The sequence below is a fragment of the Canis lupus genome, chromosome 16 (assembly GCF_048164855.1).
Source record: "Canis lupus baileyi chromosome 16, mCanLup2.hap1, whole genome shotgun sequence".
In the NCBI taxonomy this organism is placed as follows: domain Eukaryota; kingdom Metazoa; phylum Chordata; class Mammalia; order Carnivora; family Canidae; genus Canis; species Canis lupus.
The window spans coordinates 60,699,391-60,722,836 of NC_132853.1; the positions used below are offsets into that span (position 1 = coordinate 60,699,391).

General features: G+C 66.1%; 1 protein-coding gene across 5 annotated transcripts; it reads left to right on the forward strand.

Moving 5' to 3' along the window:
* Window positions 1–25: 25 nt before the first annotated feature.
* Window positions 26–23,100, forward strand: ASPSCR1 (ASPSCR1 tether for SLC2A4, UBX domain containing). 5 transcript variants are annotated; one of them, XM_072782026.1, is made up of 16 exons: window positions 30–190; window positions 960–1,015; window positions 2,453–2,567; window positions 4,171–4,271; window positions 10,569–10,626; window positions 11,469–11,542; window positions 11,698–12,109; window positions 17,563–17,702; window positions 17,909–17,990; window positions 18,399–18,465; window positions 19,145–19,207; window positions 19,617–19,669; window positions 22,354–22,405; window positions 22,603–22,672; window positions 22,750–22,925; window positions 23,003–23,100. In XM_072782026.1, the coding sequence occupies exons 1-16, from the start codon at window positions 89–91 to the stop codon at window positions 23,014–23,016; spliced, it is 1,635 nt and encodes a 544-aa protein (XP_072638127.1). In that variant the 5' UTR covers window positions 30–88; the 3' UTR covers window positions 23,017–23,100. The 5 variants fall into 5 exon arrangements, with proteins under 5 accessions (XP_072638128.1, XP_072638127.1, XP_072638132.1 ...); XM_072782028.1 differs by lacking the exon at window positions 30–190 and adding an exon at window positions 327–682; XM_072782027.1 differs by lacking the exon at window positions 19,145–19,207 and having other exon boundaries at window positions 26–190.
* The last annotated feature ends 346 nt before the right edge of the window (window positions 23,101–23,446 follow it).

The window sequence follows — 23,446 nt, forward strand, 5'->3', positions numbered from 1 at the left end:
CCCCGCCCCCGCGTGGCTCTGCGTCCCGGCTGTTAGCGAGAAAGTGGTTTGACGCCGAGCCGGCGGCGGCGGGTCACGTGAGCGGAAGATGGCGGCCCCGGGTGGCGGCGGGGGCTCCGCGGTGTCGGTGCTGGCCCCGAACGGGCGGCGCCACACGGTGAAGGTGACGCCGAGCACCGTGCTGCTGCAGGTACGGGGGCGGCGGCGGCGGCGGCGGCGAGGGGCGCGCGCCTGCGGTTGGCTCCCGAGGGCCGCGGGGGCGGGGCCTGCGGGGGCGGGGCCTGCGGCGGCCAATGAACGGCCTCGTGGCGCGGCGGGCCCGCCCCTTTCCGTGCCGGGCTCCCGGCCCCCGGGCTCCGCGGGACCCTGCGGGGCTGGGGTCGCGCCGGCGGGGGTCGGGGTCCGCGCCTCCGTGCACCCCGCCGAGTCCACTGCCGAGCCCCGAGCTGTGTGCCCGCCCGGGGTCCACTGCGCGTACGGCCTTGGCGCCTGGAGACTATTTGCTGAGTCACTCGCTGCACTTTCTCCGGGGCAGCTGTTGCGTTAGAGACTTCTGGGCCCCGCGGTCCCGGGGCTGCTGCGTCCCGGGAGCGGCCCCCAGGGTGGGGCGGTGGCGGCCGGTGGAGAGGACGGGGAAGCACTGCAGACAACTCTCCCCGTGCGTGGGGACTGGGTCCCAAAGGTGTGTTGGGGCGTCTGTGGCCGTGGGCTGTCCTGTCCTGCAGGCACGGGGCACGGGGCGGGGGGCGGTGGGCACGGCGGCCCCAGCGAGGACAGGCCGAGAGCCTGGGAGTTGCAGCGGAGGGTGTGGATCTGTCGGGTGGACAGTCCATTGTGTGGCTTGTACTAGGCCTGGTCTGGCAAAGCCAGTTAGTTCACCAAGAGGTGGACTCTGTGCCTGCCAACCCAGCGACCAGGCCAGGCCACAGTGGCTCACCGTCCTGTCGTCTGACTCCTAGGTTCTGGAGGACACATGCCGGCGGCAGGACTTCAACCCCAGCGAATACGATCTGAAGTGAGTTTGCTAGGATCCAAGTCCGTCCACCCCTCCCCGGCCTGGGGGCTTAAACCAACAAGTGTGTTGTCTCACGGAAACCCCAGGTCGAGGTGTGGCAGGGCCACACTCCCTCCAAGACTCTAGGAGAGGGCCTTATCACTTCCAGCTTCTGGTGGCTTCACTGAGCCTCTATCTCATCCTCACGAGGCCGCCTACCTCTGTGTTGTTTTTTCCTCTTCTGTCTCCTGTAAGACACTTGTCATTGGAATTAGGGCCCACCCAAATCCAGGATGCCCTAATCTCAGGATCCTTAACTCAGTTATATCTGCAAAGTTCATTTCCAGGTTCTGGGGGTCAGGCTGTGGATGTGTCTTTTTAGGGGTTTCTGCAGATGGTATTTGTGCATTTGGTTGTATAAGTTCCTGTGGGGGCTCTGAGGGCAGGAGGAAGTGGTCATGCAGAAACGGGGAAAAACCTGCACAGTGTGTGCGTGGGGCCTGGCAGTCTCACTGCCCTGGGCTTGCATGCATGGGTCTCTGGGTATCTCTCTAAAGAGTGGGAGGGCTTGGGGAATCCCTGGGTGGCTGAGGGGTTTGGCGCCTGCCTTTGGCCTGGGGCGCTATCCTGGAGTTCCAGGATCGAGTCCCGCTTCGGGCTCCCGACATGGAGCCTGCTTCTCCCTCCTCCTGTGTCTCTGTCTCTCTCTCTCTCTCTCTGTCATAAAAATAAATAAATAAATCTTTAAAAAAAAAAGAGGGGGAGGGCTTTCAGCAGATTCTTAGGTGGTCTAGAACAGCAGAAGGGTCAGAACCCTGCCACGGTAGGTGTGGGTTTCTGTGCCACCTGAGGAGCGCTTCACCTTAGCAGTGTGTCTTAGTGGTATAGCCGTCTTCACATCGGGGACAAGAGGAGCCCCTGGTGGGGGAGCCTGCTTTCTTGGGCCCTGCTGCCCCTGAGAACTCAGGGCCGTGCTCCATGCTGCCTGTCCCCGGCTTGCTGTTACAGAGCCTCATGCTCTTTCTGTTCCCCCCAACCTCCCAGAAGCAGGTTAGAACTTTCTAGAGCAGAGTTAGGTACACTCCCCTCAGCCGCCCCTTGGATGTGTCTTTATTTTCTGAGTCTGTACTCGGACCTGTTGCTGCTTTACGCCTGGGCGGGCAGCTCCTTTCCTGCCTCAGAGGGTGACCTGTTTCTGGTTTCTCCCTCTTGCTCTTTGCTCATTTGGTCAACGCTGAGTCCATGCCCACTTTCTCTTTCCATTGGAAGATCCACTGCAGACAGGGACCTGCTGTGCCTCTGCAAGCTTGCAGGCTGCACCTCTGTTCCTGCAGCCTTGGGGGCATTGGCTGGGGGAGTTGCTGCATGGACACAGACATCACTCGGCTAATACCCTGCTCCTAGCTGGGCTGTGTCAGGATCTGCAGGGGAGCCCATGAGCTGTGGCTTGCTTTGCAGGTTTCAGAGGAATGTGCTCGACCTGTCTCTCCAGTGGAGGTTTGCCAATCTGCCCAATAATGCCAAGCTGGAGATGGTGCCTGTCTCCCGGAGCCGCGAGGGGCCCGAGAACATGGTAGGTGGCTCTCAGGGAGGGGCCAGCAGGACTGCTTCTTCTGGCTCTTTGACTCAAGCTGTTTGGACCACAGGAGGCCTCAGCATGCTAAGCAGATGGGATGGTCTGTTGCAGTGGTCGGAGGAGCGTGAGGGTAAATGGAGGGATGTGTCAGGCGAGACCCGTGTCCTCACACCTGCACCGCTTTCCAGGGGCAGCTGTGGATTGGAAAGGAACCCTCCGAATTTTTTTTTTTAATTTTTTTTTTTAATGATAGTCACAGAGAGAGAGAGAGAGAGAAAGGCAGAGACACAGGCAGAGGGAGAAGCAGGCTCCATGTACGGGGAGCCCGACGTGGGATTCGATCCCGGGTCTCCAGGATCACGCCCTGGGCCAAAGGCAGGCGCCAAACTGCTGCGCCACCCAGGGATCCCTTCCCTCCGAATTTATCGTTGGGGGAAGGTTACTTGTGCTGCGTCTGTCAGCAGCACTTGCTCAGCCTCATGACTCTGGTCGTAGACTCGCTGAGCAATGGGAACCTGCAGAGTCCTGTGGGATGTCGAGCGCAGCCTAGTGTTGGGAGGAGGACATGTGGCCCAGGGGCTCAGGCCTCACCCTAGACTTCACAGGCCTTGCCTGGACCACAGCCCATGTCTTTGACCAAGGCCTGCAGCTGTCCACCAGCTCAGTAACTTGTAGGTTCTAGAGATGGAGTGGACGACCCCACGGTTGTGTGGGTGGGAAGGACTGCAGTGCTGGTTGCCCACTTCTGTGTGTCTCTGTGGGTCCTGCAGATACCTTAGGGAAGGGGGTCTCCATCCCCGTAGAGAGATAAAGAAATAAGGAAGCTCGGTCCTGAGGACGACACCTCTCTGGGGCTCACCAGGAATCAGGCAGCGGGGACTGGCCCAGCACCCCTCTTTTTGTTATGATTGTGGTTCTCAAACTTTCACTCAGAAGGAACCCTGACTTCCCTTGGGGGTTCCTTGAGGCTGCAGGGGGAGATTCTCTTGCACACACATCATCCCTCTCTTGTTACTGGGATTCAGTGCAGATGTGCACTTGACACGGTGTCTTGGCCAGAGCGCAGCATGCCAGGCCGCAGAACCAGCCCCCGGCCTCAACCAGGCGCCCAGTGAGGTGCACGTGGGTGTCGGACACATGCTGGCCTCGAGCTCTGTGCACACGTGCCCTTGTGTGTCTGTCACTTGGCGGAAGGACCAGGAAGGAAGTTCTTTTGGGTCATAGACGTCCTTACTTAGGGCCGTAGTTGTTAACTGTGGGCCGTAGTTGTTAACTGTGGAGCTGCAGAAGTTGTTAACTGTGCTCGTCTGTGAAGGAAGCTCAGGAGACGTAGCACGTTCCTAATCTCTGCCCACACGACAGGTGAACCCCAGATACAGCAGCTTACAACACAGGGACAGACAGATGCTTGTGGCCCCCACCTCGGTGGCCATCAGCAGTGTTTGGGAAGCAGCGCTCACCTCTGGAGCCAGCTTCCCAGGAGGTCCCGGGAGCCCCGAAGGCCAGCGCTCTCTCACCTGTGCCCTGAGACTCGGGCCCTGCACAGCGCAGGACAGCTCCTTTTCTCCCTGACTTGGTTTCCTGTGTCTGCCTTCCTCAGGTCCGCATCGCTCTGCAGCTGGATGATGGCTCTCGGTTGCAAGACACCTTCTGTTCGGGCCAGACGCTCTGGGAGCTTCTCAGCCATTTTGCACAGACCAGGTGGGTGTTGGCAAGTTCTGGTGAGGACCGTGGGTCGGTGCGGCTGGCCCAGAGCCACAACGCCGAGGGCTGCTGTGGTCGGAGCCCGTGCCTTTTCAGCTCTGTGATCCTGGTAAGAGGCCTGCTTTGAGCTGAGGAGTCTGCCGGCCGTTGGCTGCCCCCGGCAGGTGCTGGCTGCCAGCAGCTCATCCTTTTTACTGAGTTTTCTGTCATGACAGCGGGGCCTTGTCCTCCTGGAGGGCGAAGCTGTCCTCTGTCGTCATGAGGGGCTTGGTGAGCAGTGAGGGGCACAGGGGCCTCTGGGCTCCTCAGTGGACCAGGGCTTCAGGCGTAGACTTCCTTATCGTGGTAACTGCCACATTTGAAAAGAAAGTCATAATGGAGTTTTACACATGCCAGGTTCCGTCCGATAATTAACGGTTGGAATCTCATTTCTGAATGTGTCGCAATGGTGATGGTAGCGCTTTACTCTTTGGTCTTCTGCTTTGGCCTGGAAGCGCCCACGGGAGGGTGTGGTGGTCGCTGTGTGGCCCTGGGCTTGCTGCCCGCTGCCTCTGGGCCTCCCCAGGGCGATGTGAGGGTGGCATGCTTGTGGGAGAGGGGACTCTGGGTAGGGCCCTCCGGGTGGCAGGGCCCCGCCATAGGACAGCCCACAGTGGTTGGATGGCGGGGCCCACTGCCCCCCTCGCCCCCGTCCCAGCAGCCGACTTCTTCCCCCTGCCCGGAGTTGTTCTCTTCCCGTTCCTGCTGTGCTGGTCCTACTGGTGACGTGGCTGCGGGGGCTGCTATGCCCTGACCAGCTGGCTCCCTTCTGCTTGCCTGCGCCTGGGCCCTGGCAGCCAGGGCTGCCTCTGCTCCCTCCGTGGGCGCTCCTGGGGAGGACTTGGTGGCCCCCGCCTCGGTGGCCATCAGCAGTGGTGGTACCTGTTGTCTGATCAGGGCCCCCCATCAGCTGGGTGAGGCCAGGCTTCTATTATCCTGATTTTTGGAAGAAGGACAGGACACCTGGAGTTGCTCAGGGCTCCTCAGCGCTCAGGGGCCGTGGGCGTCTGCCTTTTGCTGTTGTGTCTGTCTGTCTTCTCTCCTTCGTCTGGAGCGCTCGGGCCAGGTGGGCTGCAGTGAGCAGCCAGGGCCTCCTGGAGCTCACCGCATGGCGCGGAGCGGATAAGCAGATGTCACAGGGAGGAAGGGCAGCATTTTCTGGGTCACGGGAGGTCTCGGGAGCAGCTGCCCAGGATGTGGGGGGGAGCCTCTGGGCCGTGCCGCAGAAGCAAGGACCAGGGAGTGCAGCGCGTCATGCTTTCCCCTCCCAAAAGGCACCGAAGCCAACACCGAAGGATTTTGTAATGTTAGAGCTCGACCCATGCAGCTGCACCAGGTCGCGGGCAGGTGGGCGATGGCTGGGCAAAGAGCAGGAGGGGAGGGGTCTCTTGCTCCCCCACTGTGTGCAGCTCCGGGTGCCTGCCTGGTTGAGGCTGTGAGTGCTGTTTCCTGAACGGGGATTATGTGGGTGGAGCCCTCAGCAGTGGCCTCCAGAGCACTTGCAGCTCCTGTGGGGTGGGGGGGGGGGCTGGTTCCTGTGGGAGCGGCCCGGAGGTGGCAGCCGCGGGGACCAGGCAGCCTGGCCGTGGGTCGGGAGGCCCCAGGCCGGGCTGTGGCACTAGATCTCCCGGGTCTGAGGACCCGCCATACCGCTCACGTGGAGTGTCAGCTGGGCTGGGCAGCTCGGCTGGTAGCCCGGGCACCTCGAGGTGGCAGCAGGGCATGTGAGGCCCGGCAGTGCCATCCTCGGAGCTGAGGGTGCGGGTCCCGGCTGTTCTGGCTGAGGCTTGGGACCGAGCGCATGGGAACTGGGGACACAGCCAGGAGGCCGAGTGTCAGGACAGGACAGGGACAGACGTGGGCCCCAGGTCCCACCGGGAAGCTGGCTGACCAGGGCCTTCAAAAACTGTAGGAAAAGTGTTTATTCTAGAATTATCTATTTGTCAAAGTATCAGTGGAAGGTAAGGATGGAACAGAGCCACTCCTGGCTGGTGGGGGGGTGGGGGTCACACCTTTACCCCTTGCCCATGCTCTCAGGAAGCTGCTGAGACCACTCCACCGAAGGGCAGGCAGGGTCCCCCCAGAAGGAGCTGGACGTGGGTGCAGGCCAGGAGTCCCGCCTGGGGGAGCAGAGTGGCAGGGAGGCGGGCCACCTCGCTGTGAGGACGCTCCCTCCAGAGGAGGCAGCAGTAGGTACAAATAAAAACAGAAGGATCAGTGTTGGAAACAAACCCCTGAGAAATCAGAACCCAAGTGGCGAGTCTCTCCCACGGCGACGCTGGACCTGGTCCTTGGTCAGTCGGGCACGAAGCAGGTGAGGACACGGTGGACAGCCCCTTGGGAGGGACGCTGCAGGACCAGGGGAGGGACCGCTCTTGGAGGAAACTGGCTCACACCGGCGCTTTACTCAGCAGCGGGGCGCCCACGAATGTGTGGGCGCGGGCTTCCTCGTTGTGCACTGAGCAGTTTCCATCCTCTACGTGTGGCCTGTGAGCATCTGCCAGCTGTCTAGAAGTTTCCTCCCAGCGCCCTGGCCATGGCTGTGTGGATGCGGCCCCCGGCTCCAGGCAGTTGGGGTGCTGCTCCGCTAGCTGCCGCGGGGAGAGCGGGAGCGGGCCACCGTCTGTCGGTCCAGCCCCCAGTGCCCGCTGACCGTGCGCTCCAGGGGGAGGGTGTGGGGCTGGCACGGAGGCCCCGCGCAGAGTTCCTCAAAGGCCCGGCACCCAGCCTTTGCTCCACGGGCATCCACGGGCCGCGCAGCAGGAATCACGAGTGGGAGGGCTGGTGGCATCTTCAGCCCTGGGTCACGGCCCCTGATGAGCTGGTGGGGCGGCCACCGTGGGGACACCGTGGGGTCCGTGTGGGCGTGGCCCCCACAGCCGCTCGTGTGGCAGGCACAGCGGGTGCCCACTCGGCAGCTCTGGAGTCCTGAGTGTGCGTGGGGTGGGGTGAGCGGGGGCTGCCCTTTCTCACTCAGGTTGGGGGGGGCGGAGGGGAGCGCAGCATCCTGGGCCTGCTGTTGGTCGGGGGCGGCCCTGCCCTGCTCCCAGCCTGGCCCTGCTCCCTGGCCACCGGCTGGGCCACGTGGGCCGCACGTGTGGGCCGCGGAGGGGAGTCGGCAGCCACATCAAAACACCAGTCAGAACAGGTGCGATTAATTTTAGGATCATGATCGGCTTGACGCAGGGTGTCCCCAGCGTGATGCTTTGAACACGTGATTGGTAGGGAAACGAGATGTTTTTAGTCCTTTGTTGGGTGGAGGGCTTTGAAATCCGGCGCATCTCCCGCTTGGACGGGCCCCTGTGGCCGCAGCCGCGTGTGTGCTCGGAGCCCGAGGCCGGGAGCCGCCAGAGACGGTGGGGGGGGCACCGGGGAGGGGCTCCGGGGTGCTGCCCCAGTGCCCCCGCCACTCTGCTCTCCCCGGCCCCGCGGCCCAGCCCGCCCCGTCTCAGCGCCGTCATCTCCCTGGTGGGACATGCAGGGCTTCCGTGTCCCTGTGCAGGGCAGGCTGTCTGCGGGTCTCGCTCAGAGCTGTGCGACCCTGGGGCGCCATGGGCTGCAGAGGGGCTGCGGGTGAGCTTGGGGACCAGCCCACAGTCACGCTGAGGACTGAACCGCCCAGGAGGAGGGGGCTGTGTGGCTGTCTCCAGCCCTGACCCCATCTCTGTGTCGGGGGACGAGTCGCCTGGCCCTTGGGGATGTGGCCCTGCCCGGGGTGGGGGGCTCCTTGTGGCTGCTGAGCTTGAAGTCATGGCTCTGCTGGTCTGGGTTGGGCCCTGCCCGTTGAGCTCTGGCGCAGGGAACGTAGTGGCTTGTGTTGGCAGCGCCTGTGTTTGTGCCGGCCCGTCTTGCTCAGGCCCGAATAGGTGAGGTAAATAGGAGGGTCTCCAGATGCCTGGCTCGCCCCCAGCACGGTGCCCCGCCAGGAGCTGGCCCGGGAGACAACGTCTCACGCCTGTGGGGACAGCACGATTGTGGTGAGTGAGGACGTCTGCATGGCCACCAGCGGCAGCACCTCTGCCCTGCCCGGCCATCCCCACTGGCCTCTGGCCCGACCGAAGAGCAGGTTTGCTAACCTCAGAGGAGCTAGCATCCTCCTGCGGGACTGAGGCCACGTCTGAGGGGCGGGCGGCACCCACGGAAGGCCTGCACGAGGCCCAGCGGCTCTGCCTGGTGTGGTGTGGGAGCAGCCTGGGCACAGGGCTCGTCCTCAGGAGGCCCGTGGCCCTGCTCCCCCGCGAGTCTGGGGACTTCAGTGAGTCTCTGTTGAGGGGGCAGCGGCCAATACCCTGGAACGTCCGGGTCCACTGTTCTTGGAGGGAGAGCTCTGCTCATTGGCCGGGAAGGTCTGGAAGCCATTGCGGCCGCCCCTCCCCTGGCATGTTTACAGCCTCTCCCTCAGATCCACAGGGGAATCTGATCCCTCTGGAGGAGCCGCACATCAAAGCCCGGCTGGCGTTTGATGTCCAGAGGCCTGGAGGGCACAGCGGTGAGCAGGCCTTCCCGGGCACTGTTGTGCTCTCGTGGGGTTGTGATTTGTGAGCCCCGTCGGGGTTTCAGGTGCCCAGAGGAAGGGGCTTGGAGAAAGCCCCCAGGCCTGGCCAGAGGTGCCAAGAGCAGAGGGGACCCCCTGGACGTGGTGGGTGTCGGCAGGCCCTCTGAGTCTCGCTGGTCCTGGAACCCCTTTCTCCTGGTCCTTGGATCTGGGGTGGGTCCTGTTTGCCGGACGCATCTTCCTTGAGAGATTCCTCCACACGTCTTCTGTCTTACGTTCAGTAAGAAGAGCATGTGGGTCTGGCCAGGGGCGTCACTCTGGGAGTTTGGGGTCCTCTTTTCCTGAGGCTGGGGCGGTGCACATGAGGTCACGGCCAGCCCCCTGTATTGCTCGGTTGAGGCTGGCAGCCGGCTCTGGGGTGCAGCTCCATTGTCTGCGTAGGTGTACGGTGGGGACAGGGTGAGCCCCACGGGGGGGCTGTTCACTGAGGGGCCTCCCATATTCCTGTGGGGATATTGGGAGCAAAAGGACTGGCCGGGCGGGGGCGGGGGCGGGGGTGGGGCAGGGGTCGGGCCTTCCATCCTCCACGGTCCGGTTCTGGCTCCGGGTTGGGGGTCTCACCTCTGGGCGGGTGCAAAAACAAAACCTGAGAGTAAAGAGGAGAAAGACCCAGGGGTCTTGAGGTCGGGCCCCGGCAGCCGTGCATTCCGAGTGTCCGTGGGCAGCCGGGGGCCCTGCTGCCGGGTCTTCCTGTCCCAGCCGCGTGTACGTGGGCAGCAGCCTCCCGCCTGGGTGGGCCCCACCCCTTGGTTCGCCCTTCCAGGGTGAGGACAACCAGATAGGCCGCTCCAGGTGTGGTCTCGAGTGGGCGCTTGCAGTGAGCTTCCCGCCGCTTTGCCAGCAGCAGTTTAGGGTTCCGAGGCCTGGACTCGGCCTGCGTCCCGTAACCTCCAGTGTCAGCACAGGGCGGTGGAGCAGGGGTCGGCGTCAGGTGCTACACGGCTGTGCATGGAGCGTGTGTGTCATGTGCGCACCTGCACACCTGCCGTCCCTCAGCTGTCCAGCTGCGCTGCCCGGGGCCCTTTCCTCCCACGGGGTGCGTGGACCAGGGGAGAGGATGTCTGGTCTGGTGCAGGCGATGCGTGGAGAAGAGGGGCGGTGGTATGGCCCTGGGCGACCTGGAGGACATGTTGAGGGGGACACTGGGTCCGGATGATGGAGACATGTCTGTGTGGAGCGTCTGTGGTGTTTCTGGTCTGTGTGCCCTCGTGTCGCCCCGGTGCCCGGCCCGTGTGACAGTGGCTAGGGCGTGCGTCCTGCCCCACGTGCCAACCCCGTGCCCCTCCACAGCCTGTACTTTTACCTCTCGGTGACAGTGGTTCGCGGGGCTGTGGAGGGCCCTGTGTGGGCCAGGCCTCTGCGTCACGGCCCGAGGTCAGGGGGCCCCTGCTGCCCTCCACGCGGCTGGGGCAAGGACTGAGGCCACAGCCCCCAGGGGGACAGGGTGTCTGCCCTCCCGGCCTGGGGCTCTCGGGGACGGCTTCCCACGGGAGCCCAGCTCGGGGGCTGCAGGGCTCCTTCCTGTGGACCCCGGCATGGACGGTGGCCCGAGGCTTGTCTGGGAGCCCGGGGCCCCGTGGCAGGTGGCTCCTCGCCAGCCGTTGGCCGCTACCCTGCCCAGGCCGCCATCCTGCCTCCCCCCCCCGCCCGAGCCGTCTGAGGGCAGTGGCAGCGGCCTGTGAGGTGTCCTTCCCCCGCAGGGAGCGCCTGGAGCAGCCGAGCGAGGCCAGCCCGGTCTGTGTGTACATGAGGGACGAGGTAGGTGCCCCCCCCCCCCCCCCCCCCCCCCCCCCCCCCCCCCGCCTGGCCCGAGTCACCACGCGGCCCGGCCCCGCTTTCCAATCTGGAAAATTCACTCTCAGGCCCGCCTTCAAAGCAGCGGCCTCTGAAAGCGTGATGTGTTTCATGGAAAAAAGCAGAGCGCCGGCTCGGTTGGCGCTAACCACGGGCCGCCCGGGCTGCTCCCCAAACCTCCTCGACGCCCTGTTTGTTTTCCCAGCGTCTCTCAAAGCCTGAGAGTCACAAAAGTGGTTTAATTTTAATAAATATTTGCTTTGCTCCGTGTTTTGATCTTTTCAAAACCGAGGGCAGCACGGTGCAGGCGTAGCCCGGCACCACGGCCCTGCCTGTCCTCACCCGCCTGCCCGTGACGGGGACCCTCTTGGCACTTGGTCCCCTGGCTCACAGGGGCTTTTTGTTTTGAGTCTGGCCAAGTGCCCTTCCCTGGCCCTGGGTGGCCCCTGTCCCCAAGGGGCCCTGGGAGGAGTCCCGGTGTGGACGGGCTGTGCCCACCTATTTGTCGTGCTAGAGGTGCCCCAGGACGGGGCTGTGAGGGCAGGTCCCCGGGGCCATCAGTGGGAGGGACCTGGTGGGACGGGGCGCCGTGGGGGAGGCAGCTGTGGACCAACCGACAGATGCTGGGGTGCAGGTGGGGTGCGGGAGGCAGGGCCCGGCCTGTGGGGAGCGGTGTCCCCCGGGGGGTGGCTGGGGACCCCCGTGGGGCCAGTGGTGCCCATGCTCGGGCCGGGGGACCCAGCCTGCAGTGCCCTCACTGGGGGCGGCCAGTGGGCTCAGCTGCGTGTCCTGTTCCGTCCTCTCAGGTGACCGGCAGAGCCGCCTTGCAGGCCACGACGCTCCAGTCCCTGGGCCTCACTGGGGGCAGCGCCATCATCAGGTGGGGGCCCTGCAGTCCACACGGGGGGAACCGGGTCTGAGGGAACGCACCCCCCCCACTTGGCTGGAGGCTGCTCCTGCCGGGCCCTCAGGTTACCGGGGTCGGGTGGGCCAGGCGCCGGGGGGTCTCATTTGCTTCCTGGGTCTGCGCCTCAGGTTCTCCATGAAACGATGCAGCTCGGCTGGTGGGCAGGACCCTGGGGTCTCCCGGAGCAAAACCCCAGGAAGCCCGACCCCCTCCCTGTCCGCCGACCAGGCCGCCGGCAGCCCCCTGCTCCCGCTGGATCCAGCTGGGCTCAGCCAGGGTGACGTGAGCCATCACGATGAAGCAGCCACCTCGGGGACCGGCCATGTGGATGCTCAAGCCAAGCCGACCTCGAAGGAGCCCACCCCCGCCCCCTTTGTTCCCTTCTCAGGAGGGGGACAGCGCCTGGGGGGCCCCTCCGGGTCCACCAAGTCTGTGGTGTCGCCTTCAGCCAAGTTGCCTAAGTCCTTCTCCAGCCCCGGAGGCCCCTCCAAGCCCAAGAAGTCGCGGCCGGGCCAGGAACCCCCGCCAGAGCCAGAGCCGGTACGAAGCGGGCTGGGGCGGGGGGTCCTCCCTCCTGGCCAGTGAGCCTGGGGGCGTGGCGGGGTCGATGGGCGCGTGTTCGTCTTCTCTGGGGAGTGGTTTGTGTGCTGCTGTTTCGTGTTAACTTCCCCGAGGCACATTCTAGACGTACAGCACGGTGGGTTTTGACCAAAATGTGTGCCCTGTGGCCGGTGTCCTGGCGTCCTGGCGGAGAGCCGAGTGCTCCGGGCGCAGGCGGTGCCTGGGAGCCGTGGCCCTCTACCCTTGTGCCCGCGCCAGCTGTTGGACCCGAAGGCCGCCCTGGTGTTGCTTGTCCCCGAGCTGGGGTCCCTGCGCTCGTTGGCTGTCTCCTGCTGCTGCTTGGTGGGCACGGGGGCAGGCCCACTTTCTCCTTTAGTTTGTTCACGTGTGAAGATTTGGGTAGGTTCCTGCCTTGCACCATCCTTGCATTCCAGGGAGCGACCCAGTTTGGGTGACATGGGTCCTCCCGCAGCCTCTCTGTTGGAGTTGATGCTGTAGTTCAGGCTTTGGCGCCAGTAGCTCGGGTAAACCAGCGTGTGGGCGTCGCTGAAGCCACCCACGTGCATCCGGTCCCTTCTGGGGTCCTCCTCTTTACTTCCAGGTCGCACATCTGGGGGTGGAGGGTCAGGGGTGCCTGTGCCCGTGGGGTGGAGAGCGGGGGCAGAGCCTGCATCCTTTCAGGGGCAGATGGCTGGGACTTGCTCCTGCTCTGCGGGTGAGCCACCCTCACTGTGTCCTTGCCGAGTGGATGGGGGGGTGGCATAGGGAAGGGCCGCAGCCAGTCCTGAGTCCCGTGGCCGCCATCCTGGGGAGCCGGTGGGGATGCCCTGGACCCTCAGCTGACGTTTGAGCTGTCTCAGAAACTAATGCGCAGTCCCCATGTTCATGGTCTTTGTGACCTGGGCCGGGCATCCGTGGCTAAAAGCACACGTGTGTGGTTGGGGTGAGCCCATCCCGAGGGGCTGGCTCCACCTGGGCCTGCTCTTCTGGAACTCCTTGGGTTTGGGGGCTGGACCCTAGGGCCAGGGCTGGCTGTCTTCTCCCCACCGTGGCCTGCGGCTGGTGGGCCGGGACACCCCCTGGCCCCGGGCAGGCCCTGGCTCTCTAGGTGTCCTGGGAAGCTGCAGACGGCCCTGCGGGCACCTGGGGGGTCTGGCCTGGTGCCCTCCCGGAGGGGGCTGCTCTCTGGCCCCTGTGCATCCCCAGGCTGTGAACCTGGGGCCCCCGAGCGGGAGGAGTCCCGGGGAGGGGCCGCCTGGCCGCCAGCAGCGGGTGCCTTTGATCTGGGCGCCCCAGCAGCTGGTTGATTGTGGAGCGTCCCCCGCCTGCCCGCCCGTCTGCCTCGTGCCTCCTGTCACTAACAGCCCCACACCCAGAGGGCTGGCCGGCCACATGGTGTCTGCTTTGTGTCCCTTTTCAGCCCCCGGGGGGGGGGGGTGGGGGGAGAAGGGAACAAAACGGAACTTTTGGGGGAACTTCAAAGGTGCACTTTGGTAATCAAAAAGAGTTTCCAAGTTTTCCATTAATGTTTTGCCTGTGTGTGGTTTTGGATTTAAATAAAGAGTCAGAAGAGACAGGATAAAATATAGGCAGGTCCTCGGCTGAGAACTGGGATGGTTTACAGACCCGGGCGGCTCTTGCCTTTGATGTCAAAACATTAATTATTAGAAGGTAGTTTTACTGGCCATCAGAGCCGGGCGCAGGGAGAGGCTGGGGCTGCCCAGCGGCCCCTGGCCTGTCCTTTGAAGTCCTTCTGCCTGCCCAGGAGGCCGCCCCGCAGCCCTGTGTGCGGCTGGGCCACGATCCCAGCAGGCGCCCCCCACCTCCCAGCCGGTATGGGGGGCTCTGATCAAAGGCCCTGGTGCCCTGGGCAGGGCGGGCAGCTGGCGGCAGCCTCCCCTGCCTTCCCCTCACCCAGCAGCACTGGGTCTCCTCCCTCAGACACCGACCTGGGCCGTCCTTGGTGCCGTCGACCTCCGTCTTGGGGCAGGTGTCAGCCTGGCCGCTGGCCGTCCCTGCTCCCTGGTTTGTGGGCAGGTTTAGAGCATGTGGGGCTGGAGGAGCCCGGCCAGGGCCTGAGGGTCAGAGCAGACCTCGAGCAGTGCCCTCTGCTCCTACCTCTTGGCCCGGGCACCCCCCAGCACCCTCCTGCGAGCACGCCCCACTGTCCCCCATGTGTGGGCCCAGGGCATGGTTGGAACTTGCCCTTGTTCCACGCGGCCACTGTTTGTGGCAGCCCTCAGGCTCTAGCAGCCGCAGAGGCAGAGAGGTCGTGGCTCCGAAGGTCCTGGCCACGTGGTGCGGCAGGTGCCCTCTACCCGCCTCTGCTGCAGCTGAGTGTGGGGGAGAGACGCCCAGTGCACACAGCATGGTGGACAGTGGGCATGCAGGGTGGCCCGGCCCCCAGGGCTGGCCAGGCAGGGCCAGGCGGCCCGTGTAGGTGGAGGCCCCCCGCCGGGACTGTTCCCACAGGGTGGGGGCCTCTGCTCTGTGGCTGCGGAGCTCACGCTCTGTGGCCTCCCCGGGGTCCTCGGGGGCAGCAGCCCGGCCTGTGCACGAGGAGGCCCCACGCCTCGCCTGGCATCTCCTCCACGGTGACACACGTGTGGTCACGCCATCGATACGTGGGAGCCTGAGCTTCACTGCTGGTGCTCAGCCTCCCGGTTGTGCTGTTCCCTCCGCTCGGGAGGGGCCGCAGGCCGGGGTGAGGTGTCCTGCGCGGCCCCCTTGGCAGTCCCCCTGGGCCCGGGCTGGCCTCGCCCTCTGGCTCCGGTGGTGGCAGGCGGAGGGCGCCGGCTCTGTGAGTAACTCGGGAGGTTTGGCCCGCGGCCCTCGCGTACTGATTCATTTAAGCTCCAAGCCTCAAGGGGAAACGCTTCACATTCCCTCTGACCAAAGACCATTGTCAGAGGACAGTCTGGGCTGGGACTGGGGGAGAAAAACAAGGGCCCTCACAGGAAAGCTGGAAAATCTGGGGTTGAGGTCACCCCCAAATCGTTTTTACATTTTTTCTCTGTGTGTCATCACGTCCCGGAAAATTACTGTCAAGAAAATGAACTCTCAGCAGCGGTGAGGCCACTTCCGACAGGAGGGGACCCGTGTGCCCAGTGGACGCTCAGCCACTCGCAAGGCCGCTGCCAGAGGGTGTGGGCCCAGCGCCCGGCCCGCCCGGCCCTCCACGTGGGGTGCTGACCTTTGCCCTCAGTCGCCCCGAGCCTGGCATGGGGCCAAGGGTGGGCAAGGCCCCGGGCCGTCCTGGCGAAGGAGGGCGCCTCCCGCAGGCCGGCCCCAGCGGGTGCTCGGTGGCTGCGGGCCTGCTCAGCCTCTGCAGCTCGGGCCCCCCGCAGACGCGCTCTTGGCCTCTCCTGTGCCCCCCTGGGCCCCTGGCCAGCGTTACCCACCTTGCAGGCAGCGTTACAGCCGTCGAGCTGTCCTGCTCTGTGCCCACGTGTCCTCCGTCCTGCCAGAACTGTCCCTCATGGTGGCCACCAAGTGTACTCCTCTTCCTGAGGGTGTCATGCTGGAGCCGTGTGCTCTCCATCCAGAAAGCTCTCCGGGAATCCGCGTAGGATGGGAGTGTGTGGCGTGACCGCTGGACCAGGAACGCCGGGGGGCAGGGGGGGAGCTTGTTGGCTCAGGGTCGGGCATGAGCAGGGCCAGGGCTCGGCCCAGCTCCCCCTGCCCACAGCCTCCTCCTCTGCGGGGGACATGCTGTCCCGGGGAAGGCCGACTGGGGCTGTGCCGGTTTCTCCAGTGTCCAGCACTAGCTCGGGCCTCCGTGTGGCCTCGCGGGGCAGGGCCTGCCTGGGCCTCGACGGCGGGAGGTCTGGCCCCGCGCTCTGCCGGCTGCTCTTGCCCGGCATCCTGGCTCCCGCGGGACGGACAGGAGGGCGTGAGGTGCGGGAGGAGAGAAGGAAGCAGGGCAGATCCCAAACCAGGAAGGGTCTGGTTGGTTTTGTTTTCTGACCGAGAGTCGTGGCCCCTGAGCAGTGTGGCGCGGGGGGTGGGTGTCCCCGGGGTCCCCCGTCCTGGAAGGGGCCTGGGACGCGGGCACCACGGGCTGCGCCCAGGAGGACCGCGAGGACCCAATGGGCAGGACTCCCTGGGACTGCCTTCGCCGGGCAGGTGTGTTGGGCGCCGCGGACGCCGTGCCGCCGGGTCGCCGGTTCTGTGGGCGAAGTGTGCACTGGGTCTGCCCCGGGAGAGGCCGCGGAGGCGCCTGGCAGCCTGCGGGCTTCGTGCCTGAGTGCCCGGGGCCTGGCACGCGTGTACACGGCGGTTCCCGGCTTGGGCGCACCCGCGTCCTGCCCTTGCCCCCACCGCAGCCCGCCCCGGGCGCCCAGGCCAGCCCTTGGCCCTTCTGGAATGCAGGCGCCGTGGCTGTGGGGGGCAGCCTGGCGCCTGGCATCTTGTTAAAAAAAGCTCTGGCGTAGACGCCCGCAGTAGTGCAGGATCCTGTGGCTTCGAAGGGGCAGCCCCCAGGGGCCTCGGCCAGCCCCCGACGGGCCCTGCTGCCCTGGCTTAGCCGGCCCTCCGTGGCCGCTCCGCCCCGCAGCCCAGGTCCGAGGGCCTCCTGATGGGAGCCCGCCTCCCTGCCTGGGCAGCCGGGCACGCGCTGGCCCGGGGTGGACGGCCACGGCCCGGGGTGCGGCTGCGGAGTCGGCCGTGCGGGCACAGCGGGCGTGCGGAGCAGCCGGGGCTCGTCCCCAGGGTGGCCCGCCCTCCAGAGCCTGCCGGGCCCTCGCCTGCTACGGAGAGGACGTGGCGGCCTCCCGGCGGGACCTGCACACCCTGGCAGGCCCGGCCCCACGGCAGCCTTGGCGCAGAGAGGTAACCCACCCCCACACTCGGGAGACTCACAGGGGCGCTTACCCCCCCGGAGGCACCTCGAGCCAAGCACGCCCTGCCTTGCCTCCCGTTTCCTTTGTTTTCGCTGCCAATTAGGAGTGATGCTGTTGCTTCCTGTGTCCTCCTCGGGGGTGAGAGGGTGGGCTGGGCTACTCCCCTATGGAGGGGAGGTGGGGGCAGCCGGGCCGTGGGGCCAATGGCTGGCAGGTTTTTGCCAGACCTGTAATTTGGGGGCTGTCGGTTCCCCTGCTCTCCTGGGATCCCCGATGTGGCCCTGACCAGGATGCTGCTCCCCGAGTTTGCTCTCTTTGGGGGAGCCTGATATCGGGGTCTCTTGTCAAGACAGGGAGCGAGCAGGGAGCTGTGGGCACGGCCGGCCCTGCCGCACTGTCGCTCCACCCACTCACCAGGCCCCCCACTGCGAGGGTGCCTGCGGGGCCTGGCCGCGGCGGACGGGATGGCCAGTGAGCGTCAGGCCCCAGGGTCCGTGTGGCCACCCCAGCCGTGAGGCCTGGGCGCACCAGCCCCACAGGCAGGAGCTGGGCCCTGGGGTCCCGCGTCAGCCGAGCCCTCTGCCCACCCAGCCAGTGGATCGGGACCCCGTGGTGTGCCACCCGGACCTGGAAGAGCTGCTCCAGGCTTGGCCCGCGGAGCTGCCGGACGAGTTCTTTGAAGTGACCGTGGATGATGTGAGAAGACGATTGGCCCAGCTCAAGAGTGAGCGGTGGGTGTGCCCCGGCCCCATCGGTGCCGCCCTGCTCCCACGGCCCCCGTAGCAGGTCTGAGGGTACAGGGGTTCAGGCAGGGTGTCCCCGGTCCCATCTGGCCCCGAGGGGGAGCAGCCCATGGAGCCCGTGTGGGCGTGAGGGGCCCCCACTCGGCCTGGCCAGGGAGACCCCAGACCTCACGCCCCCACCCACACCCCTGCAGGAAGCGCCTGGAAGAAGCGCCCTTAGTGACCAAGGCTTTCAGAGAGGCTCAGATGAGGGAGAAGCTGGAGCGCTACCCCAAGGTAGGAGCGCGGCTGGGGACGCATCTGGGCCGCAGCCTTCTGGGCTCCTGCCGCAGACACGGGCCCTGCCGGCAGCAAACACAGCCCCGGGGCCGCCGGCCTGGTCACGCTTCACACGAGGCCTCACGGGGCCTGCCTAGCCATGGGTCGTGGCCAATCAGCCTCATTTTGTGTCGAAAGCAGACACTGATACATTTTCACAAACGTGCACGGTGGTTGCCTGACGGGCCCTCGTGTGCGGCGAGCCGAGGCTGCAGCCCTGGCCGGGAGCGTGCCAGTCGCCCGGGCCCAGGTGGTTGCTGGCCCTTCTGCTGCCCCAGCCCTGGGTGCGGCTCCTGGGCGTCCAGGGTCTAGGGCCCAGCCGGACGGGGCTGGCTGTTCTGTTGACGTTGCCTCGTTCCGGCGCAGGTGGTCCTGAGGGTCCTGTTCCCTGACCGCTACATCCTGCAGGGCTTCTTCCGCCCTAACGAGACTGGTAAGCGGCCCTGCCTGGGCGTCTGGGGTGGGTGGGGGGCCCTCTGAGCCCCTCTGGGCTTCTTTTTTCCAGGGCGTGAGACTGTGGCTGCCTGGCCTTTGGGGGACGTGGGTGTTACCAGTTGCTGCTGCCCGTGTGGGGCAGGCCGTGAGCTTGCAGTTTTGGGGGTGTGGGCACGGCGCTGAGGGCTGGCCTGGTGCCGAGCACCCCTGTGCCCCCACTGTTCAGATGAAACAGGAGAAGCCAGAGCAGGGGTGGGCCCAGCCCCCCCAGGAGGGGTCTCTGGGTTGGGGCTGCAGTTCACCTAGAAGGAAGGTGCCTGTGCTGCCAATCCTGAGTGGGGTCCTTGGCGACCTGTCCCCAGGCCATGAGTGCAGTAGGTGGGCCCTGAGGTCCCTGGGGTGCTGCTGCGGCCTCCCCAGGGCGGAGCTCAGGATTGGGTGGTGGGCAGAGGTGAGGAGAGGGACGCCCCGGCAGGCCGAGCACCTCGGGACTCTGGGACAAACTCGCTTGGGTTCCTCCCCCCGGGCCTCAATTTGGCTTGAGGGTGGGGGTGCCCAGCTGCCTGGGGTGGCCCCTGGCCGCAGGTCTTGGGGAGTCTGCAGTGTGGAACCCAGGTCTGAGTTAGGGGCCTGTGCCCATCCCATGGAGCCTCTCTGCTTTCCCTGTACTTCTCCAGTGGGGGACTTGCGGGACTTTGTGAGGAGCCACCTGGGGAATCCTGAGCTGCCTTTCTACCTGTGTGAGTTCTCCTGGGCCCCCTGGACACCTGCGGGTGGCCTTTGGTGACCCCTGACCCCTCCCAACTGGGGCTCGAAGCAGCCTTGCCCTAGAAATGACGTTGCGGGGCTGTTGGTCCTGCCGGGGGTCCCGACTGTGTGAGCCTCACTGGTGGCAGAGGGCGAGGCAGATGATCAGGGGCTCGGGAGGGGAGCTTGGTTCATGCCCCCCCAGCGCCTCTGCACCCTCTGCTTCCAGCCTGCCTCCCCTCTCCCGGGTGTCTGGGCTGCGCGGAGAACGTGTGAGGCCGGGGCCCCCTTGCTGCCCCTAAGCCCCCGCCAGGGCTCTCATAGCGGCAGAGGTGGGCAGGGGGCCGTGAGCTGGGGTGGGGGGCAAGGTGCTCCGTGGCCCAGACAGCTGTCTCTTTGCAGTCATCACTCCTCCCAAAACTGTCCTGGATGACCACACGCTGACCCTCTTTCAGGTACTGCCCTGGGGCGGGGGGGGGGCTGGGGGTTGGGGGTGCAGGTGCGGCCGCTGGCTCGAGGAGGAGCACCCTGGCAGCTCTACGGGAAGATCTGACGCCTCAGAGAAGGGGTATGGGGGGAGCACCTCTGCGGCTTTCCAGCCTCCAGTTCCTGCCCCCGTGGGGTGGGGCCTGCCTTGGTGGCCGCCCTGGGGTCTGGGTGACGGGCCAAGCAGGCAGGGCTGTGGGGGCCCCGAAGATGAAGGGCGAAGGCGTCACCTGCAGGTGGCGGCTGGCTGGCTGCGGGCCCCTGAGGGGTGGCCTCGGCTGCGGGGGCGGCTGCTGGCCTGCTCCCCTGCTGCTTCCCCTGCACCCCGAGGCCTCTGTGGGGAATGTGCGCTCCCCAAGAGCTGGGTCTGCTTCCGCTGCCGCTCCCTGTGGCCCCCCAGCTCCTGCAGGTGAGGGGGGAGCAGGGTTGGGGTGCCCTGCCCTGCCCTGGGGGCCTGCCTTCCAGAGGAGGAAGAACGTCCTGTTCCTCTGCCCCGGAGGGTAGCCTGGGGCCTCCCCAGCCCTGCGGCCTAATGGTTTCCTCTTCAAAGTCTTTTCAGATATTTTAATTAGTAACAGAGGCTGCCCTTGTTAAATGGCTGGCAGGCCTCGAGGTCTGAGCTGGGGCAGGGGGCTGCGTGCTGCCTGCGGCTGCCCCGCTGGGAGGGGACACGGGGCAAGGCCCACAGGGACTGGGAGTTTAGCAAGGAAAGAGGCCAGGACGGCGGGGGCAGGGTGCTGCCCCCCAGCTCCCTGCCTGGCCTGGGAGCCCCAGGGGCACTGGGCCTCTTCCTCCCTCCCGGGCAGCCTGTTGATAAACATTGAAGTTAGGAGATGCCCAGGGTGGGGGGACCGGCGCGGCCCGCTTCCCGGTGACACTGTGCCCCCGCCGCCAGCAGCTGTCTCCTTTCATCTGTCAGCTGGAGCCGCGGGGCCTCGGCACGGGGTGGCCGCCCCGCCCGCCGCGATCAGAGCGCTGGCAGCGCCCGGGGAAGGAAGCCTTCCGCCCCGTGTGGGTGCGCGGGCGTGGGCGTGGGCGCGGAAGCCGCTGCTTTCATGTCCCTGGCAAGGCCGTGCTCTGGCCGCCGGCTGCCCCGGAGGCTGCCCACCGGGGGCCGCGCTCAGCCCAGGGAGTGTCGGGCTGGGGAGCTGGGGTGGGTGCGTGCTGGCGAAGGTGGGGCCCGGGCCAAGGTGAGGGGGGATGAGGGGGTGCAGTTGGTGGGCGCGGGCGCCCCTGGTGCCCGTCGCGTGGGCTCAAGTGCCAGTGCTGTCCTGGGCCCAGGGGACCCCCACCCGCTGCGCAGAGAGGGTCCGGCGTGTGCCTGAGCGGAGGGGTAGCGTTCCTTCCTGGTGGTCGTGGCCGCCTGTGCTGTCCACTCACCCCTCACCTGGTTGGAGCCCCAAAGATGCCAGCGGGCGAGGGTGGACTGCTGGTGGGGGGCTGGGTTCAAGGGCCCTGCAGCACGCCTTTGAGGCTTGAGGCCCTGCAGCCCCCAGACCGCCCTGCCAGGCGGGTGTGGGCAAAGTCCCACGAACTGGAACATTCTCATATACGCAGCGCTGAGAGGGGCCGTGGTGCCCGGAGGGTCGGCCAAGCCGGGGCTCCCGGGGGTTGGGGCAGCACCATCCCTGTGTCCCCATCCTGTTCCCCATCTTCTAGTGCCTCCAGGACCCTGCACGCCCCGCAGGCCATCCCCGCAGGAGGCTTTGATGGCCTGTGTCAGGATGGGGCGAGAGGGCTTTTCGGATCTGCCCCGGCCTCAGCCTAGGCCTCTGCCTCCGCCCTCCACTGAGCCACTCCTCAGGTGCTGAGGCAGGCCCAGTGGACTCTGGGGCCCCCTGCCTGCAGCCCTGATGCTGCACCTCCACTTAGCCCCTGCTGGGTCTGCGCGCCCCCCTCCCGGGCCTGTGAGGGGCCCCGAGACCCACCCTGACCCACACCTTAGCGGGAGCCCTGCCCGCTCCCCCCTCCCCCCCTCCCCCCCCCAACTACCCCTGCGGGGCTCCCGGTGCAGCGCCCTCCCTGGTCCTAGTTTTCCCTACCAGGTCTCTGCCCAGAGCCGCGTTGGGGGGGGCGGGGACTGGAACTCTGGTGTGGGCGTTCGGGGTCTGGCTGACCTGGGTGGCCCCTCCCTGCGCAGGACTCTCAGGGCACCGTGGTCGGTGGCGAGAGTCCCCACTGTGAGCAGGTCTGCGTGCCCCCCACTGCCGCAGACCCCTGTTGGCTGTTCTTTGAGGAACACCGCCCCTTCTTGCTCCCCAGACCTCCCGCTCCCTGTGTCCATCTTTGTCCCTGCCCTGTTGGCCCCTTGCAGTCTCTGCGGGGGGGGGGGGGGGGGGGGGGGACTTCCAGGCAGGTTCCCCAGGGAGCCAGGCCGGTGGGAGAAGAGGTCAGTAGAAATGCCAGAGTGCTCGCTCTAGGACCCAGTGCTCAGGGGCTCCTGGAGGGACTCCTGGGTCTCACCTCGCCCCAGCTTGCACCAGGGCTGGTGGGAGGGGGAGCTAGTAGAGCGGGGCTGGGCAGTGGCCCCTCTCAGCGGAGCCCTGGTCCTGGGGAGTGCACGTAGCTGCACGTGCAGCCTGCAAGAGGCCACCACAAACGTGGGCTGCAGCCCCCCCACCTGTCCCCTGAGCTGCCTCCTTTTCTCCCACAGGCAAATCTCTTCCCTGCTGCCCTTGTGCATCTTGGAGCTGAGGAACCGACAGGTGAGTAGGGGCCCCTCCCCTTGCCCAGTGCAGCTGGCCAGCCCCGGGCCCCGAGCATCCTGGCTTGTCGTATGCCCTGGAATAAGGGACATGTGGACACGTGGGAGGGAGGTCTGTGCCCAGACAGCCCCCCGCCTGGGCCGCTCCCCTCCCAGGGCCCAGCAGCTGTGGCCTGACGGTGGGCTGGGTGTCCGCAGGCCTCTTCCTAGCGCCGAGGCTGCTGGAACACACGGTTTCCCCGTCTGCGGCTGACGTGCTGGTGGCCAGGTGAGTGCCTGCGCTGTGAAGGGGGAGCCCCTGCCGTGGCGCGTCGGCCGTTCTGCACTCCGGCCTTCTGTCCACAGGTGCATGTCCAGGGTTGCTGGGACCTCACCCCCAATGCCGGCCCCTGACCCTGCACCCCTTGACTTGGAGCCAGCGGCTGAGGCGGAGGCAGTGAGGCTCCCTGAACCCAGCCCTGGGTCGGCCCAGCCGGTCAGAAGGGACCTGGGCAAGGTGCCCAAGTGGCTGAAGCTGCCAGGTACCGTAGCAGGGCGTGGCGGAGGGAAGGGGCTGCTGACCCAGGGCCCCGTGGTCATCCTGGTGTTCCCGTTGCAGCCGGCAAGAGGTGAGGGCCGCCAGCCTGGACGCACCATCTGCCGCCACAGGACCCCCCCGCCACCCCGAGCAGGAATAAAGGTGTGAGCTGCTCTCCCGCCCCCGCCGTTGTCCTTTCTACAGCAAAGGGCCCCACTGTCCCCTGGGCCCATGGGTCCTGCCGCTGGCCTGCACGTGTCGGCCCAGGTCTCATGCTTGTGGACAAAGGCACATGGGTCTTACTGTGAGCCGCGACTTTACCTAACTGACCCCAGGAATCACCCCTCCCGCGAGAACCCACGTGTGGGAAAGGCCCCAGGTGAGCAGGGCCACCCTAACCCAGGGCACCGGACGGGAGGGACAGGGAAGGCAGGCTGCTGCCCCCTCTGAGCACTTTTCGGCCTCGGGGCACGGGTTCTCCCAGCCGCCCCTCCGGGTTTAATCACTTCCACGTCCTTCCAGCAC